Source organism: Anabas testudineus, chromosome 13 (assembly GCF_900324465.2).
Source record: "Anabas testudineus chromosome 13, fAnaTes1.2, whole genome shotgun sequence".
Classification (NCBI taxonomy): Eukaryota; Metazoa; Chordata; class Actinopteri; order Anabantiformes; family Anabantidae; genus Anabas; species Anabas testudineus.
Genome location: NC_046622.1, coordinates 1,144,117 through 1,164,877, shown reverse-complemented (window position 1 = coordinate 1,164,877; position 20,761 = coordinate 1,144,117). Strand labels below are relative to the sequence as shown.

The following is a 20,761-nucleotide window of genomic DNA, read 5'->3' as shown; positions in this document are numbered from 1 at the left end:
TTCTTTTTACACTGAGGAGAAACAGTTGTACTCAGCTGATTCAGACTCAAGCAAAGTTGTTGTGCATGATATAGACGGATACAGTTTCCTGTGATAGGACCTATGTAGGAGAAGAATCACAGAGCCTCTCGAAGGCCTGATGCAACATACACCTCTGCAGAAAGGTGGTTTCACATGCTGGTACGGTGCACGTTTCCACAAAACTTTGAAGCAGACTGTGACCGTATTCATCAGAGAATCAGTTAGAACGTGTCAGTTTCTTCTGTTGGAGTTTGATCTCTGTCAAAAACCTGAGAGAATGAGTCACCTGGACACAAACTGTCAGGTGAAGCTAACAAGGAGGGAAACAGTGTCTTTGAAGGATTCTTTAGTCATGAATGTGTAAAATAAATTAATAAATGATTCTGCTAACAGCTTTTTTTGAAGCTGCCACACTCGGCCTGATGAGCCTGAACTCATTTTAATGCAGTAAAAGAAAGTTGTCCTGTTTTTTGCACTGATATTTAAATCAGTCCTGTTCAGTAGAATCCACACCAGCCCTAAGACACCCCACACTGCAAACCCACTAGTCCGGTTTGGGTCCAGAGTAGGAATGAAACCGGTTCTGTAGGAGAAACTGAAGTAACCTTGTTTGGACAGACGTGTTATGTGTAACTTATGTTATTATGACGCTAAAGTATTGAATTGAACTGAATGTGTTTCAAATGAGACCTTTTTGTTTCCAGAATAGAAATCAAACTGGCTCTACTTAGACCTGCAGCAGAAACCAAATCAGCTCTGACTGGTCCTTAAAACACAAACCACAGAACCCTCGCTTGAGCCTGTACTACTATGAAGCAGTAGTAGAACTATCACAGTTTGACAGTTCGGCTTAGAACAGAAACCAAAGTGTGTTGTTTTGTCCCAGATAAGAAAGGGGTTTGCCAGATTTGGTTTTGTCCTGTTCGGCCCTGTAATGAAAACACAAGTTTGCATTGTTTGGCCCCAAATTAGAAACCAAAACGGACTCTGTTTGACTCTAGGGTTGAAACCATAGTAGTTGTGTTTGGCGAAGTAGAACTAAGGTGGTGTGGTTCAGTATTGTGCTGTTTAACCACATTTAGATCCTCTCGTTCAACATGGAGTCAATGCACATAAACACAGGGCTGGTGTTTGTCTTTATGATGGGCTGTCATAAAGTCTTCACGGTGGTTTATATGTCGAGTGAAAGTCATCATCCCTGAGAGGAACCCTTCCATGAGCAGCAAAGTGAAGTGAACGGTGCAGCAGAGAGAAAACAGCTGCAGCACTCAGCCGTGCTCTCCATCATGTTTCTGTCCTGCCACAAATTAAACAAAATGAATATTTATTAAATATTTTGGCTCATTTCTTCTTTCACTGAAACACTCAGCTGAGTTCTTTATTTTCCTCTCTGAACTTTAATTTCCACATTTATTCATGTGTTGAATGTTCCTTCACACGTTAACACCACATGGTCTCATTTGTGAAACAAGGTCAACGGGGGAAAAAAAAAGCAGAAATAGACGTCTGGCTCAGTCCTCGACTAATTCATTTTGTTTATGTGTGCAGTGTGTAATTTATGTGCAGCCATAAAGGACATCATGCTGCAATTTCACATATGTAAACAGAGATTTCTTTGTGACCCGTGGCTGCTTGAAATTTGTTGGCAACAGTTATTAATGTGAAAAATCAAATGAACAAGAGAGAACACATCAAACAGGAAGTGTATCGTTCAACCTGCTTTCACACCAAATGCAGAACTGTGAAACTGTGCAGATCGAAGCTGTTTCTCGCGAGTGTGATAAAGTGGCTGCGAAAGACTGAGACTCCCAATGTGATGTTACTTCAAGTTACCTACAGCATTTAGATGTTGACTCCAATTAGCAGTAAAGAATGAATATTTTTCTAGTCTATGATGTAAAATGATTCACGTCACTGGAGCTGCGTTTGTTACACAAAGACATCGTTTGATTACATTTACTTAAAATTACAATATTATGTCAAATACAGTTGCAGATTCATTGTACAGAAATGTAATTTTTAAGCGACGGGTGGAGGAAACAGCAGCTCGTTAAAGTTTCATTTAGTCTGTAGCATCATGATGCATCTATAAATCCTGTAAATTCATGTATCCAAGTAACAGCACAGCCTTGCCAGCAAAAACAAATGCTCTCACTAAAAGAGGCTGAATAAAAAAACATCTCAGGCATGTGACAGTAAATTAAAAGATTACACCCACTACTGTCAGACTCATCCCTCTGCTGAATCCTTTTTCTTTTTTACACACTTCCTGAGATGGTGAAAGGCTTTTAATTTGGAAAACCTGAGTAGATTCATGTATTTTCTGATCACTATGTACAATAAACCCAGTATTATTCCTTTTAAAAGAGAACTGACCTCTTCAAACTATTTTAACCCATATTCAAGCTCAGCTACATCTCAGCAGGAAAAATATGGAGCCTTCACAGGTTTCAAACTGAATATTTAACTTCTCTTGTAAGTGTCGATGACATCTGACAAGAAAACATTTCATTTCCCTACAGTCCAGTTTAAACCTCTACAAGAACTCGGGCAGTAAAATTGACTGCTGCAGGAGACGAAAAGCTTCAGGAACGATCTCTGAAAAGTTCACATTTTGTTTTTGTTGCTGAAACATCCAAACCTCTGATGACTATCTGAAAGCTGCAGCTCACTGAACAATATATCAGGAAACAGTGGAGCTGCTGGAGCTTCCATGATTTCAGTGCAGGGACTTTATTGTGAAATATATTTTACATGACATCAGGCGACTGTAAAGCAGAAGAGAGGGGGGCTAAAATGAACCGAGAGAGTGAGAGTCAAGAGCAAATCCAAATATCTGACAGGATTTTTAAGATGATCATAACTTAGGAGAAGGCAGGAGAATTGGGAGAGGTGAGGAGAGGAAGAAATCCCCACGGAGGTGACCAAATAATTCACCGTTTAACTACAAACACGACTCAAATATGACCAAGTTCAACCACATACGGCCAAACAGGAGCAAACAACTGGACTCAACACGATCTAAGTCCAAACATGGTCGAAAGGGGCCTGAACATCTGACTAAAAAGGGCTTCATTGGACCAAAAGGTGCAAAGAAGACACCAGTACCAAACAAGTTAGGATGGCAAAACAGGCCCAGCAGGGTCAAACAGGGTCAAACACAACAGGAAAACTGGACCAGAGAGATTCAAACAGTACTCAACAGGATCCGAAGCAACAAGCTTAATTACAAGGAACCAAATGTGGTATAATACTGGACTAAACAGGGCGAAGCAGCATGTCCGACTGTGACCAAGGCCAAACGGGACCAGAAACTGGACCAAACTGAAGCATTCACTGAGGTCACTGTAGATTCTGATGGCCTGTCGGTACCTGATCCGCTTCAGTTTCAGGGTCCTGGTAATGTTCAGGCTGGAACTAGAATACAACACAGCCATTGTTAATGTTATTAGGAACACCTGTCTACTGTGAGAGGGGCCTCTAGTAGTTTATTTACTCCACATGACTACTTTTCATTTTCAAACTGCAGAACAAAGGAAATGTTGTGAACCTCACGTTCCTTCATTTTCTGCCTCGTGTTGGATCACATCACATTTACTCCGTCTGTGTCACAGGGCTGCACGGTAGCCTGGAAGCTCATGGACTGGCGGTGGATACCCTCAACGTTTTGATGTTTTGTCTTTGTCCATCTCTTTTGGACAGTTGTGTTCTCTTTGCTATCTTTTAAATCTCTCTGGATGTTGATGATTATATTATGTTAGTAGGCGTGAAAGATGAGACATGAATTCATATTATTGTTTGTTTTGTGTCACTTTTAAAGTTAATTTATTTAGGAGTTACATTTAATTTGGCAAACACTGCATTAATCCTGGCTCATTTCATTTCAGTTGTTTTGCAGTTAGAAATTGTGAACTACAGCTACAACAGTCTGATGAGAATCATTTGACCCATTTGGCTGCTTGTAATTATGGTTGTATGATATGAAATGAATGCAGCTTTAAAGGAAAACACAGGAGCCGAGTCAAAACTCACAGCAGATGTCGTTTAAGGCTTAATAAAGTAACCCGACCTTTACAAGACACTCTAATATCACTGTCCGGTACAATAATAGATGCTTATGTTTCTATATATGGACAACAAGGTCCATCTTGGACCAGAGTGGAGGACGTTCAGCAGATAAACTTGAGCGATGTGAGGTTCGTTTCTTTGCCAGGATTTTCACACGGGAGGTTGCACCACAGCACTTTCACTGCATTCTTAGTTAACAAGCCGAAATCAAGTCTCTCATTATCACAAACACACATATGGACATATTTGTTCACAAGGACGGACACACACTTCCTCCTCCCAGCACTCGCTCCCTCGCTCTCTGCTCTGGCGTCAGGCCTCATTTTGTGGCCGGCGGACATCATTAGTGGGGAACTGTGGGAGAGGAAGAGGGTCCTCTGCCTGTTTTTACTGTAGGGGCCACAGAGAAGCGGAGGGGGAGGACGATGGGCTGGTAGAGATACAATGACAGATGAAAGGCAGAAAGAGAGAGAGAAACCGAGCCACAGTAGGAACTGTTTAATATGCACGAGAGAGAATGTAGAAAACAAAGAGACAGACAGACAGAGGACGGGTAGCGGGTCAGAACAAACAGAGATGACACTAATCCAGCTGATGATTAGAGACGGGATGGAAAACAACTTTATTGTGGGGAAGAAGTCAAACCTCAGACAACACAACACAGAAAAGACACAAAGTGTGTGTTTCATGTTTTAAAATAATGTATTTGAACTAAAACGTAGATGTGAAAGGCTGATTTCCACATATCTGAAAAACCTTCATCATCATCATCGTGTCATATTCCAGATCCTCCACCAGATTAATGTTTTTATAAAGATCAACCTGCACATGATTAAAAGTTGCACCATCATAGTTTCAGCAGGGACCAGCTCTCAAATGCTGCGTTGAAGAACATGGTGCGTTCAAGAACATGGTGCGTTCAAGAACATGGCATCAGCTTGTTGAAAAGTGCTGCATACAGAGGCCACATCGTCCCACATTCAGACTCCATATTAATTCTGAGCCAGGTTCGAGTCTGATCCTGTATGTGAACCCTGTAGAATGATGCTAAAACATCAGGGTAGATACCAACAAAAGCTTCTAGACTGGGTGTGCTGTTAATCACAAATGAAGCTGCTCCCAGCTGAAACTAATTAAAATGCACAGAGAACAGTGATGAGACAGCAACAGAAAAAAGATCTGTATTAAATCTTCAACCAGGAAGCTTTGTTTCTTTCACCCCCCCTCGACTGTCCTCAGAAATAAATCCTCAAAAATACCCCAAAACATGTAGTTCTACACAAACACTATAATAAAAACAAGACGATTCTCATGTTCTGGTTCTTTTCATACAAGTGAGTTTCACTAAACGTTCATCCTGATTATTAGACGACTCCAACACAATCGGATTTAGTTTTTTTCACATGTAAAAATCTCCTGTGTTTTTTCTCTTTTAATGTCAAAGACTGTTCTGAACTACACTGACTTCACTCATATGTAGGCGTTGATGTTAGAAGTCGGGTGAAAGAACCATCAGCTGTGAACTTTTCAATGTGAGAAACTAAAAACACCCAAAGTGTGAACAGTTGGAAGATTTGTTGGGAATTCAAGCAGAAAATATCAGGTCACATGTCTCCTGGAAGCTCAATGTGGAGCAGAGACAGTAAAGATGAATCTGAGAAAATAGTAATTTCACACTAAACACAGCTTCAACACATCAGGCACAAAACAGATTCCAGGAGAGAGAAGAACATCTGTCGATGAGCGAAGTTGTTGTGGAAACAGCCACAAACCGACTCGGCTAAAGATGTGAATTGTGCCGACGCAGATTTCATGTAGGTCATCGCCTCACACACACACAACAAAACACAAAGAAGCAGAAGAAGAAGAGTTCAGAACTTCTTCTTTTACCGTCGTTAGAGAGCGGCCATGACGGCTCTGCTGTTTCTACTGTACGTTTTATTTCATCTCACCTGCTCATTAGCAAATCTGAATTCTTCCTGTAGTGTAGTGCTGACGTGTAGCTCACATCAATCGAACATCAACTCTTTTTAAATCTTTATTTCAGTAGAATCAATCACTTCCTCTTTAATGGTTCCACTCAGCGTAGAAACCCCACTGGGCGTTCACATCTCAGCTTCTCTACACATTTTATCATCTCACTTCTTTTCCCAGAGGTTTTAGCTGCTAAAGAAACAAACCTACCCCTGACCCCACATGACCCCCTGACCTCCGATCCCCGAGCACCCGAGCTGGGCCCTCCTCTGCAGGCCGGGGCCAAACCAAACATGCGGGGCCAAGGTCTGGTTTTCATCGTCACCGAGAGCGAGTGGCCTCTTTAACAGTGTGATAAACAGCAGCTGACGGTGTGGCATCTGAGATATGCTGCTTAACTAAACTGGTGATAGACAGAGGAGAGGAGGAAGGAGGGGGAGGAAGAGCCCTATAGGAGAAACTCTGAGATGAGGAAATCAGCTCTGGACATGAATTAAAGAATGAGAAGTTGAATGATTGGTGTAGTTAAGATAAGGAAGCAAACTGAAACTGTGCATCCAGTGTTTTTCTTCACTTTGACATCTGTGTAAGACGATAAACATCACATTCTCCTGCAGTCAGCTCATCAGCGGCTAGCAAACAGCTGGAAACAAGTAAGTAAGACAACTAGAAGAGCACAGTTTAGTATAATGACACAGGACCAGTGCATTCTTCTTCAAGAACGCGGAACAAACCTCCACAGTTACATACTTGAGGCCGGTCTGTGGAGCCAAAGCTCACAGCTAATCAGCTACGACGATGAGAACTCTGAACATCTTGTTCATTTTCTGTCTCAAAACAAATCTGTTCCATTCGGCTTCGCCTGCTTCTTCTTCTACACCAACCGACCTGTGTGCTGCTGCACACTGGACCACAGCGCCCACTAGAGTGTCAGGAAGTAACTCCGTGGACAAGAGTGGTGCGTTTGAGTATGAACACGTTTCATTTCATACACTTCAATGAGCAAAGCGCCGGCGTTTCACTCTCTAGATACCACCTGACTAGAAAAGTTGGAACTGCTGCAGAACAAATGATGCAACATGATTTAACAAGATGTTTGCTGCTTCAACTGGTCAAAAAACGAGTTTTTTTGGTCTTTATTAGGAAGTTGATGAAGTTCATGGTGAAATGAAAGAAAAGAGGAAGCTCAGCAAAGGGTAAGTCAAGAGCAAAGAGCAATTATTGGGTTATGTGGCATCTAAATTCACTTTTGGGCGACATGCAGCTCAGTCAGTAGAGCAGTCGTCTGCAAACCCCAGGGTCAGATTCCTGGTTCCTCGAGGCCACATGTCGAGGTGAAACTCCACAGCAGCACCATCATTTATTGCCACTGTCCAAACAACAATTTCCCCAATAAAGTATTCAATAATATTAGTAGTATTAATATTATGTAGTTGTACTGATACATTAGATAGAATTCTCTCTCTGATTAGGGATCCAGGCCACCACTGAACTTACACAGCTCTGGAGGGACAGATTTCGTCTTTCATCATGAAGACCCACCTGCTGCCAACCTACAGGTGTGCTTGATTTATTTCCTGTCAGAGGTGGAAACGGCAGCGATGAAGCTGCAGCTCAGAATCAAGTGGAAACTGCTTTGATACGACAGAATCTCCGACAGCTGTTTGTCAGCGGGGCCGTCGCCGCTGTCTGGACTCCATCTGAGCCACGAGTACAGATCCAACATAAATATGGACTTCTTTTCACTGGGGGGCGGAGAGCGCGGGTTATCTCTGTCTCTTTCATTTCCCTTAAACTGCCTTCGGGTCTGAAGTAGCTCAGGTCTGTAATTAGTCGTTTATCACCATATAATGTGATTTTAGTTTTCTCTATCAGAAAAGGTGAACAGAGTCAGAAATAAATCAGGAACACTGAAATGTGTGAGCTCATTTAAGAGCCTTTCAAGTTTTTCCAGATTTGTTTCACAGGGAGACAACCTGACACTGATAATGTTTCTACTTCTTACTTTCTTATTGTAGAAAAACCAGTGGCGTCTCTGCTGTTTCTTTAATGAAAGAGTAGAATCACCATCAAACCAAAGAGAAACGCTCGTAGCTGCTGTTGTTTTCTATGTGAGTCTGAAGGAAGTCCTGCAGCAGAAGAGCAGGAGTCACATGAACTTGACTCCTTGGATCTGGGTACTCGACTTGGGTTTGTATCAAACTCATATTTATATACAGTGTTAGATGATGTACGTGAGACTTAATAAATAAATAGACTTTTCAGAGTTTTTCCATTCACTTCTTTATTTTCTGACCTTTCTTTCAGCACTGTCTAGTGGCCAGTGGTGGAACTGCATCTTTTAGCTCTTTGTATGTTACTGACGGGGTTGTGAGTTTATCAGCTGTTCACTTCTTCCACCTCTGCTCTGTCCATTCATCGCGTCATTACACCACCTCACTGTTCTGTATGAAAGCTAGTAAACTGGCGTTGGGGCTCTGTGCTGACGCTCCTTTAAGCCAGTTGTGTGCTGCTCAACCAGAATCCATTACTTACTTACTTGAGCCAAATCCTGTCATGACCTCGTGTTAAACTAGCTAAATCTTCACGGTTCATCAAGCAGTATTGTTTTGGAAGCGATGTTCATGTTATACGTCATTTAACCATAACGTTGACACCAAGGTGCTGGAGATGTTAACACTGGAGCGTCTTCTAAGCTACTTTTTAAAGTACACTGTAAAGAAACAAAGGCGTCTTAAAGAAGGGGCCGCCGTGGAACTACGTCAGGTCTCTGGATACAGTTTTTTAGAAGAGGGCTTCAGTTTGGCTGCTCTCTAATCTATAATCCACTCCAGTGGTTCACAATTCATCAACATGGAAACCAGCTCACAAACTCACAAACCTTTTACAGATTGTTTGCTTTCAGAAATTATACCTGTTTCTTAATTAAAGTGTTGAGAAACACAAAATACCCAGCAGACCACCCTGTAGGTTCACATCACTAAATTACACAATATTTACTGTTGGCTGTTGTATTTTTAGTCCGTAATTTGCAAGAACTCACAGCGGCTATAAAAACATACCTGAGTGCAAAGTTTAACAAGTTCCTCAGGCGTGCTGAATTTATAGCTCTGAGCGCCGTGGACGCCTGTAATCATATAAATATCAGTGTGAGCTTCGAACAAGCCTGAAGACAACTCGACTCATGTTTAACCTGCAGCTAAAGAATGTGTCGGAAATAAAGTGATTGAATCCGACAGCTGGTTTGATGATTTATCAAGTGTCTCAGAGAAGAAAATCAGTCAAAGTGATTAGAGTGACTGCTCCGACCTTAAGGACCAGGAGCAAAAGGGTTGTATCAGCTGTTGAAATGATGAAATTGTTCACTGGCTGTGTACATAGAAGAATAAAAGGTAAAATGAACCCAACTTTAGAGGTAATCATGTCTTTAAAAATCTTTAACTTGAGCGTTTTGTAAATCCACTTTGAGAGACAAGAAGTAAAAAACAACAGGGAGAGAAATAAGAGGAAAGACTGAAGTTACTGAGACCCAGTTGATGTGTTCGCACTTTATCTGAATCTGTCAAATCGTTAATGTCCGTTCTGTTAAATGTGAAACTGTGGAAACAGCAACATGTCGTCATATTTCTATGTTGCATTTCTGAAATTCCTCAACTGGCGAACCAGCTTTGTTGCTCTGAGGTTTATGTTCAACACCGGTCTGTGGGGGATTCTTGACCAATACAGGCCCATCACTCATCACCATGTGGTTCTCAGCCGCTTGTTAGCATCGGGGGGCTAAAGGTCAAGTCCTAATTCACCATGAATATGAAACATGAGACACAAACAGAGAAAAAAAAAAGGTTCAGATAAAAAACATGGAAAATAAAAGCAAAGAAAATAAGAGAATAGAACAGAAGGAAAAAATGGAGAGAAATAAAGAAGTATACACGAACCCCACATGAACCCCACCCGCCACCACACTCTGCTCAATACACAGTGTCCAGCATCTACTGGTTCTGAATGACTGCCGTCTGTTCACCTTCCTGACATAACATGTTTTACCGTCTTTTAAAGCTGCTTTTTGACATTTATAGTCGGCTACTGCACTGACTTTGCTGAAAACAGTTACTATAACGAACATGAACATGAAGTACCTTTGACTCTAAGCTGCTTATTTAATCAAAGCCTGATGCAAAATGTCTGTCGTTGTTTTTTACTAATTTTCAGTTCAAGCTACTTTTCAACGTTGATTATTTTTAACTAAGGCTGCAAAACCAGGAATTGTTCATGTTATGAATAATGTTGGCCTTGGCCTTTCTGCCCCCACCCAGACCAGCACGACTATAAGCAGCTCTATTGACTCAATTCAAACACATCTTTGTTGTTTTGGAGAAGAAACTGTCATCAGCATCTGTAAGGATTCAGTAAATGCTTTGAGAATTTACTGTGATTCTATTTCACTGGTGCAGTTTCTTCCTTGGAGTGTATATGAACGTCCAGTGTGTCTGGTTAACCAGTGAAGTCCGCTGAATGTATGCATTTCTATTTATTACAGTATTTGTCTTTTCAGCTGTTTTCTAGAGATGCACTTTGGTTGCGTTCATGTGCACACTGAGAAATAAACATCAGTGGCCAGCGCACACAGGCAGCGTTCCCAAACACGACCGGTGACATAAAACAGATATAAAACACCGAGCGGCAGGGAAGAGGAGATGAATCATGACCCATTTAGATACAGCCAAATGGGTCATGAGCGATCACTGAGCACACTCACAAGTTTGGTTGCTAATAAACGTCCATATCCACACATGGACTGATTCCCTACTGTAACACACACACACACACACACACACACACACACACACACACACACTGCTCAGTGGTGTCATGTTTGAACTATGCTGGATGATGTAGCCACTCTGAGCTTGTTATGTCTGCCCATCTGGTGGTGTGTGTGTGTGTGTGTGTGTGTGTGTGTGTGTGTGTGTGTGTGTGTGTGTGTGTGTGTGTGTGTGTGTGTGTGTGTGTGTGTGTGAGATATAGAGGGGGTTTCTTATTTTCTCTCCTCTCTGGGACAAAGAGAGAAAAACCAGGTCAGTCGTTTTGTGAAACTCTGCTCGACCCTGGGAGAGAGAGCGAGGAGGAGAAGGAGGAGAAGGAGAAGAAGAGGAGAAGGAGGTGAAGGAGGAGAAGAGAAGAGGAGAAGAGGTAAAGGAGGAGAAGGAGGAGAAGAGGAGAAGGAGGAGAAGGAGGAGAAGGAGGTCTGAGGGGATTTCGGGGAGTTGTAATTACCTCTTTATGAACTCATTAACTTCATCTACTAAAATGTGATTAACTGAACGCAGACGCAAACAGAAGAGAGAGAGTAACGATCTCTCTGTCTCTCACTCACTCGCTCGCTCTCATACAATATTTCCCATGAGAACCAGGGGCAGGAAGTTGGGATGGAATGAAATCTGAGCGTGTTTGCACTCACACGTTTGTGCCGCTGTGTTAGTGACTGTTCCAGTGTGTTTTCATGGCATTGTTCTGTGTGTGAGACATATTTTAACAGCTTCCTCCCCAGACTCGCAGAGCACCTCTCTCTCTCTCTCTCTCTCTGTCTCTCTCTCTGTCTGTCTCTCTCTCTCTCTCTCTGTCTCTGTCTCTCTCTCTGTCTCTCTCTCTGTCTCTCTCTGTCTCTCTCTGTCTCTCTCTCTGTCTCTCTCTCTGTCTGTCTCTCTCTCTCTCTCTGTCTCTGTCTCTCTCTCTCTCTCTCTCTCTGTCTCTCTCTCTGTCTCTCTCTCTCTCTCTCTCTGTCTCTGTCTCTCTCTCTCTCTGTCTCTCTCTCTCTCTCTCTGTCTCTGTCTCTCTCTCTCTGTCTCTCTCTGTCTCTCTCTCTGTCTCTCTCTGTCTCTCTCTCTCTCTGTCTCTCTCTCTCTCTCTCTCTCTCTGTCTCTCTCTCTCTCTCTCATTCAGTGGTTCTGGGAGCGCTTCATTTCTACAGTGTAAGTCCCTGGTGGGTGGGTTCCCCTTTGACTGACAGGATTAAAAAGATTCTGTTTGTGTGTGTAATGTTTCCTACCTGAGTCACCTGTGCACCTCCGCCTGCTGCCACCAGACCCTCACCTTGTCTCACGTTTTTAAAAAGCAGTTAGGATGTTTAAAATCTATCTGCTAATCATTTCCTGCAGTTATGGTCCAAATATAAAATGTGTTTGTTGGTTGGTTCTTCTGCCAACAAACACACAACAGGGACCAAAGACTTTTTAAAGGCTGCTCGCGCTGCTGATGTTTATCAGCTATATTTTCTGGGGCAACACTAAAAACATCTGTGTTCTGCAGCCAACTCTGAAACCACAGAATCCCAGTGTCCTTAAACACACCAACAGAGAGACTTCCTAAACCACACTGCTCTCCTCACACAAATACATCATCATCTAATAATGACGACGCACTACGTGTCTGAAGAGAAAGTAAAGTTGGTAACACAGAGACTGAGACAGATTATCTCTGCACAGAGACAGAAGAAAGAAAGCCCATCTAAGAACTGACCCTGGTGTCGTTGATGAATTCTCCCCCTGCCTGGTCAACAGTTGCACCTCTTAAAATAATAGGTAAAGCAAAACCAAAAGCCTCATGGAAAAACACACATACAACCGCACTAAAAAGAAACAGCAGAGAATTACAAGAAGCTTCATCCCTCTGAAGGAAAAACTTCTAGTGCATAGTTGTGGGAGGAAACCTGCTCTGCAGACGAATAAGACAGATGAGCCTCACATTTCATTTCCAGCAGTGGATCAGCTATTAAAACTCTTCGATCTATAGACTCTGATCTGTTGTGTGAATCTAAATGTAACATTAGATCTGAGGTAACCGGACATATTAAACCCACCAGAACCTTTAGTGTTAATATTGTGGATGATGGTTTTCTCTCTAGGACCACTTGTCCCCGGACAGTAATATCACTGGCTCTATACACTAGAAGAACATCAGTCCTAGTTCTTCTGGATCTCAGTTTTCTAAAACCTTCGGAAAACCTCAAAATAATCACTTGCAGGTTTTTGAACAGTTAACTTGTGTTGAATCATTTTCAAAACCAAAATATCTAAAACATTCTGCACATCTCAGTTTGCTCACTGGACAAACAGGCAGGCAACGCCAACCTGAAACAAACCCTCTTCCCTAAACTCGGGAGAGACTCGTGTGGAGAGCTGTAAAATACCCAGAGTGCACTGCAGCAGAGAGACAGGCTGTTTGGCTGCATGTGAACATACCAGGAGCGGCGGCTGCTCGCATGAAACTAGCGTGACACAGAAATGGGCACACTCACTCTCCGGGTGTGTGAGCCCAGTGGTGGAATAACCCTCAGCATTCCTCCTGTGTAAAACCTGAAGAATCCGGTTCAGTCATACGATCTCAACAGCTGCTGCCCTTCATCCCCCAACAGAACCATCCCGAGGGGAATGAAACCTGCAGCCCTGGCAGTGTTGGGGCCTTGATCAGTTCATGTTTGCCACCATCTGATCTCTGTGTCTGCCTTTATGGGACTCAACTGTAAAATAAAAGTTCACTAATGTTCTGTGTTCGCAGCAAACAGGCTCCACCCAGTGCTGAAGCCAGTGAGAAAGTGGCAGCACCACTTCTGCGTTTGAGTCGTTAATGTTAATGAATAAATTAATTCGGAATTCTGAACTGACAACATCAAAAAAGTTGAGACATTTCTCTTATTTAATTGTGGCTGTGAGAACTGATAGGTGTGAGGTCCGCTCTAATTTGCAGCACGTTACTTCCTCATTACTAAAAGTCAGCGTTGCAGTAATGACACAGACTGAACTGGAAACAGACTCATAATAGAATCCACAGCTGAACAGCAGAGGCATCATGCAGCATTTTAAATGCTGACATAATGATTCCTTTACCTGTTGAACTCGTAGATGTCCTCTATGTTGCAGAACAGAGTGCTGACCTGCTCCGGTTTCAGTGGAAGAGCTCCGCAGTCGATGATGCAGCCCAGATAGTCCTGCACACACAGAGAGAGACGCTGTAAATCATCAGAGCTGAGTTTTTTCTTTTACTCGTTTCAGTTAACACGTTCTTTACTACACTAATGGACCTGAAGTCGTCCGTCACTGAAACACTTTACTGACGCTGAAGCTGCTTGATTTTACACATTTCCTTTATATTCAATTCAATTTTATTTGTACAGAACTTTTTACAATTGACATTGTCACAAAGCAGCTTCACACAAGCAAAGAAACTATGGAAGTTTACATGGACAGTGAATGTGTGAAAGATATGAGTTATATGAAAGATGGATCACATGATCCCTCTGATAAAAGACTGAATGTGGAGCAAATTGTTAAATGCTTCATCCAGTAGGGTAGAAAAGTGGTGTGTGTGGTTCTGCCGTGCAGATGCTGCAGCTCAGCAGACACTCGACATATTGCAGTAAAAAAACACTACAGACTGAACTATTAACATTAATGAACGCTGGTGTAATGTTCATGAAGTTTCACAGGAAGGAGGCTTATGCAAACCGAGCCATCAGATGTTCACACCTCTGCTCAGTCAGTGAGCCCCACCCCGACCAGCACAACCACCTTTTATAAACCTTTAAAACAGCTGATCCTACTGCAGTGAACTGTAACGTCTGCAGCGAGACTTAAACTACCGTTACTCCATACTCAGTGCAGTATCATCACATTCACACACTGATGACCATGTTTGGAAATGAAGAATTCATTCTTGCATCACGTGTTCCTCAATAACCACACAGAACAAACTGCAGCGTCACTCTCTCAAACTGTCTGCACTTCATTTATTTCCCACACTGAAGCCGTTTCAGGCCTTAGACCTTTATGACTTGTTGTTTGAAAAGAGCTAACATGCGTCTCATGACATGTAATACTGCAGCAGCAGAACAACCAGTGAGTGGCTGCCTGCAGCGGGTTTCATAGAAATAAAGCGACTTCCAGGAAGGAAGGAAGCCTGTGTTATCAGACCTGCAGTAATGTTCGAGTGTCTCAGTGACAACTTCATAAACCTTGGACGCAGCATGTAGCTTCTCCTCATCTACCAGCGCACATAAGTCCTCTAAGTCATATTAAACCTTGATGAAAGCTAACAGTGTAAACAGGAAACCACCTGTGCTTTCAGACACTCTGAGCCCGGGTTGGCATCACACAGGAAGTCAAGCAGGAAAGAACAAGGTAATAAGAACAAAACAGAGAAGCTAAAGCTTCTTTAAGATAATTAGATCTGAGGAACTTGACATGATGACTGACAGAGAAGAGAAGGAGAGGGGAACTGAGAGAGGGTATTCTAGATGCACATGGGAGACCAGAGACATTAGATACAGAAGTAAAGATTCATAAATACCTGTAACCACCAGCATCTGCACATGCACAGCCCATGAATGGACACACATCCAAGCAGCTCCCTCCTGTTAATGTGCTGAGTGTTGTCACATTGCTGATCTGGCAGATTTCTTTTATTTGATATAAATGTTTATTTCTCTCAAATTAAGCATGAATTAATCTTTTACCTCTTCTTTAAATCTCATTCTTTTTATTTTTGTTTCAGAAACATCATGAGTTTACAGTCGACTTTTTTACTGAGTTTATAGAAGAAGCACGAAGGCGCTGTTGTGTGAGATTATAAATGCACTTAATTAATGCACTTGTATTTGAAATGCTCGATGTTTAGAGACTGCTTTAATTTGAGACTTCCCTTTCATTAGATGCCTTTAGCTTTGATTACTTCACACAGTCACTGTGGCATCGTTTCAATAAACTTCTCAAATGTCTCAACATTTATTCTCGTCCAGTTGCATTAATTTTTAACTGTGAAAGTGATTTTTTGTCCCTGTTTTTCATGCTGTGTCTTTTGCATTTATTTGTTTTTGCCTCTTTTTTGTCACGTTTGAACATCTTTTTGGTCAAACCTTGTTTTGAGTTAATTTTGTCACTTTTGAACCACCTTTAGCTTTGATTACTTCACACAGTCACTGTGGCATCGTTTAAATAAACTTCTCAAATGTCTCAACATTTTTTCTCATCCAGTTGCATTAATTGTTCTCCAAGATCTTGTTTTGATGATGGAGAGTCTTCTCCAGCACACCCCAAAGACTCTCAGTGGGGTTCAGGTCTGGACTCTGTGGTGGTCAATCCATGTGTGACAATGATGTGTCCTGCTCCCTGAACCACTCTTTTACAGTTTGAACCTGATGAATCCTGTTATTGTCATACTGGAATTTGTCTGAGACATCAGGGAAGAAAAACCCACTGATTAATAACTTGGTCCTTCAGTATATTTAGGTAGTCAGCTGACCTCATTCTTTGGACTCATAACGTTGCTGAACCTGGACCTGACCAACTGCAGCAACCCCAGATCAGAGCACTGCCCCCACAGGCTTGTACAGTAGGCACTAGACATGATGGGTGCATCACTTCACCTCCTCTCTTCTTACCCTGATGCTCCATCACTCTGGAACAGGGTCAATCTGGACTCATCAGACCACATGACCTTCTTCCATTGGACAGTTCTTAACCAGTTTTCTTAGTTTCATCAATCTCCTCAGATGTTTTCTTTCCTTGATGCATAAAATAATTTGATCCTTTTGAAACAGAAGGATCAAATCTTTTGCACGGGCAGTGTAGCTTCCCTACACAGTGACAAGAACTGGTTAATATACTACTAATAAAGTGCTTGGTGTTTGTTTCCTCCTCTTTTAAAGGGTTAAAGAGGATGTGAAGAGCTGAGGTGATTGTGAAACTGTTAATAAGTACAAACATACACTGACGTTAACAGTATGTGATCACTGCTCTGTGTTATAATATTACAACACTGAAGCACTAGACACACTGTATGTTGTAATGGAAACTTTACCAAAGTAACATCCATTATCTAATCCTATCAGAATCCAAAGCAGCTTATTTCCTGCGGCAGCTAATAATTAGATCAGAGTCCAGGGGAGTCAGGGATGAGAACCAGTGGGACAGAGAGTGAAGAAACCACAGAACACAGTCCTCCCATCCACATCATCACCGGTTGGTACCACGACATGAACATACACCGACAAAAAGAACCAAACTGAATCCAGGACACTGAAACTCAGACGCACAGAGAAAACAGTCATTCAAATCATTGAGGCAGCACCAGAGGCTGGCGTCAGCGCTCCAGTTCCAGCTTCAACTTAAATGTATTAACAATAAGAGAATGTGGTCGGGCCCATGTTAGGATCTCACAGCCACAGTTACTGGTCCTGAAAGTATCTGTAAAGTTTTTCTTCTTTTTGAAGAAATTGCACAGTTAAACCACTTTCTGAATTTGAATCGTGAAGCAGCAGCAACCAGAGCTGTATTCACTGTTTTCATACGAAACCTTTGTGCAGAGAAAGATGCTCTGAATGAAATAACCACTGCATATTTCTCACTCAGTGTGTGTGTGTGTGTGTGTAATGAGACATATAATAAGAGGCCTTGTACACATTCATCACCTTTTAAAGGCAACAGGAAACACACATGCTCGAGGCTACAGTGGGAGAGAGAGAGAGGAACAGATGAGTGACAAATGACAGAGCTCAACAGGTGGATGGAGAGAAGAAGAAAGGAGGAATGAGGAAGACACAGAGGCTACAGGGTTCACGCTTTAGGTTAAAGTCCGATCATGATAGGAGCGAGCAGCGAGCGGGTGAGGACCAACGAGTCCTTCAGAGTACACAACAGAACTCTTTGTCATGACAATAACCTATTACTGCTGCAGTTTCACCCTCCGACCAGCTGGGGCAGCATCACTTCCTCTTTACTCACCTGTGTGTCTGCTTCAGGGTTTCTGTTCCAGCTGGTTCACCTCCCACAGGTGATAAGCATCAGCTCCTTCTTTGTATTTTCGCTCTGGTTTGTCTCCTGTTTCTTTATTAGTGCGTCTTCCTCGCCTTTGTCTCACCCTTTCTCCTGTTCGTCAACTCCCCGACCATCAGCTTTGTTCGTCATCATTTGTAGAGTTAGAGACCTCGTTTGTTTGCTCCCTAGTCTTGTTAGTGTTCACTTTGCTTTTTGTTTGCTTGTATTGTTCATAGGTAACTGTTTGCCCCCTGCTGTGCGTTGGTTTTTTGTTAGCAGACTTTTTAATTTATAGCTTTGAGTTTATTATTTGTGTAAAGGCTGAACTGTGTGGATTTGGTAGAGATCTCTCTTTGTATCATCTACTCTTGTGTCTTTCCTTCTCATCTTTCCTTCTTGTTCCTAAAAACCTCTCTATGGCCCCTCGTTTTTCTCATTCACATTCCTCTTTGTCTTCTTGTCACTGTCTCTGTGATCGACTGTTTTACTTGTTTCTGTATTTCTACTCATCTCTCTCGTATGGTTTCTCACTCTGTCTCTTTACTTTCTTAAACTCCTCTTTCCCTTTAACATTTTTCATCCTTTCCCTCTGGTTTTCTACTTTCCCCCTTTCTTGTTCCCCAAATCTCCCTTCATTTCAGATCCCCACCTCCTCCTGTTTTCTCTCTCTTTGCTTTTCTCTACGTCTTATCCCTGCTGCTTTCTCTACTTCATCTCTCTCTCTCCCATCTCTCTACGTCTCCCCCTCCCTTCCCCTCAGTTTCCTGTCCCACTTGGCTGCAGGTCAGCAACAGGATCACGTCTCATGTTCGCTCCACAACTTCTCTCTTAGAGAACAACAAACACAACCTCTGAATCGGTGAAATTATTCAATTTATTTCTAATTTAGTTTCACTTACTTCAGCAATGTCCCAGAAATCTGTTGTAATGAGGCCGACAGCTGCAAGAAAACAAGTTTAATTGTTACAAATGTATGAAAAGAGTTGAACCAGGTGGAATGAGCTCAGCCTGCTGCCAGCTGAGGCTCGCATTTATGAGAAATGGTTCCTAAAAGGTTTATAGAAAAATGGGTTTTTAAGAGTCGGTCAGTGGCAGAGAAGAGCCTCCTTCCCTCTTTTTCTCTTTCTGTGTTATTGTTCCCAAACACACACACACACACACACACACACACACAGGCTATAATGGTAGTTGGTTCAGATTCCCAGTGAGCGTGACATCATGTAGCCTCAATCAAAACCAGACTTCAGCAAAACCTCAAATACAGAAAGCAGCAGTAACGAAGCCTTATATTACAGGACAGCTCTCACACACACACACACACACCACAATCATCTATCAGCACTCCTTTCCCTCAGGACAGAAGAATTCTGCTGTGACTGAACAACATGTGCTGTTAAAAAGACTGAAGTTAAAAAGAGTGTGTGCTGACCGTGGCTCTGATGGACGCTGTTTTCCCACAGTGTAACACAAAAAGTGCTGCAGAGGTGAAGCAAACTAATAAATCCTTGAAGAATTGTCAGAGTAGATAGTTAAAGTTGCAGTTTGATTAATGTCCACAGACAGAGGCCTCTGTTTCCTGTAAATGTCTAAATAAAAAAAATTTCATTTTTTAGATCAATTGCAAGCTCATGTTTATTAGCAAAAGGAGTCAGTGCATCAAATCAACTGCTCCCTTTTCTCCCTAATACAGTGTATTCAATTTAATTTAATTGAGTTTTATTTCTATAGCGCCAAATCACAACACAAATCATATCACATCACTTTTCAGTGTTTAAGGTTTAAGACCTTTCAAAATACACTGCAGACTCATCCTGTGGTCGTAATAAAGATGTTCATCTGTTTCAGAAGGGTCAAATGAATGACATGAATCAAGTAAGGAAAACATTTGAGGAGATGATGAAACTACTAAAGCTGGGTTAAGAACTGTCCAATGGAAGAAGGTCATGTGGTCTGATGAGTCCAGATTGACCCTGTTCCAGAGTGATGGGAGCATCAGGGTAAGAAGAGAGGAGGTGAAGTGATGCACCCATCATGTCTAGTGCCTACTGTACAAGCCTGTGGGGGCAGTGCTATGATCTGGGGTTGCTGCAGTTGGTCAGGTCCAGGTTCAGCAACGTTATGAGTCCAAAGAATGAGGTCAGCTGACTACCTGAATATACTGAAGGACCAAGTTATTAATCAGTGGGTTTTTTCTTCCCTGATGTCTCAGACAAATTCCAGTATGACAATGACAGGATTCATCAGGTTCAAACTGTAAAAGAGTGGTTCAGGGAGCAGGACACATCATTGTCACACAGGGATTGACCACCACAGAGTCTAGACCCTAACCCAACTGAGAGTCTTTGGGGTGTGCTGGAGAAGACTTTGTGCAGCATCAGACTCTCCATCATCAAAACAAGATCTTGGAGAACAATTAATGCAACTGGATGAGAAAAAATGTTGAGACATTTGAGAAGCAGATTGAAACGATGCCACAGTGACTGTGCTGTAATCAAAGCTAAAGGTGGTTCAAAAGTGACAAAATTAACTCAAAACAAGGTTTGACCAAAAAGATGTTCAAACGTGACAAAAAAGAGGCAAAAACAAATAAATGCAAAAGACACAGCATGAAAAACAGGGACAAAAAATCACTAGAGAAGAAAGTGTGGACTCATTTAGTGGTTTTGAGTCTGGGTGTCCTACATCCATCCCTGGCTGAAACCAGAAGAGAGAAAGAGAGAGTCCGGAGGGATTAACCAACAAAGAAGAAAGATGTGGTGATGAGAGAGAGCTGGAGGTTCGTCCTCTGCAGAAGGTCAGAGAGAAGAAACTGACAGACAGCTGATAAAGCTGACGACAGCCGAGCCCTCAGTGTGTGTGTGTGTGTGTGTGTGTGTGTGTGTGTGTGTGTG

General features: G+C 42.2%; 1 protein-coding gene across 6 annotated transcripts in view; it reads right to left on the bottom strand.

The window, feature by feature from the left end:
• Positions 1–20,761, bottom strand: part of plekhg2 (pleckstrin homology domain containing, family G (with RhoGef domain) member 2) — a 76,304-nt gene that overhangs the window by 32,868 nt on the left and 22,675 nt on the right. For all 6 annotated transcript variants that reach the window (XM_026378318.1, XM_026378328.1, XM_026378336.1 and 3 more), the window contains one exon: positions 13,947–14,047. In XM_026378318.1, the coding sequence (XP_026234103.1) occupies positions 13,947–14,047 (101 nt within the window). The remainder of the gene's footprint in view (positions 1–13,946; positions 14,048–20,761) is intronic.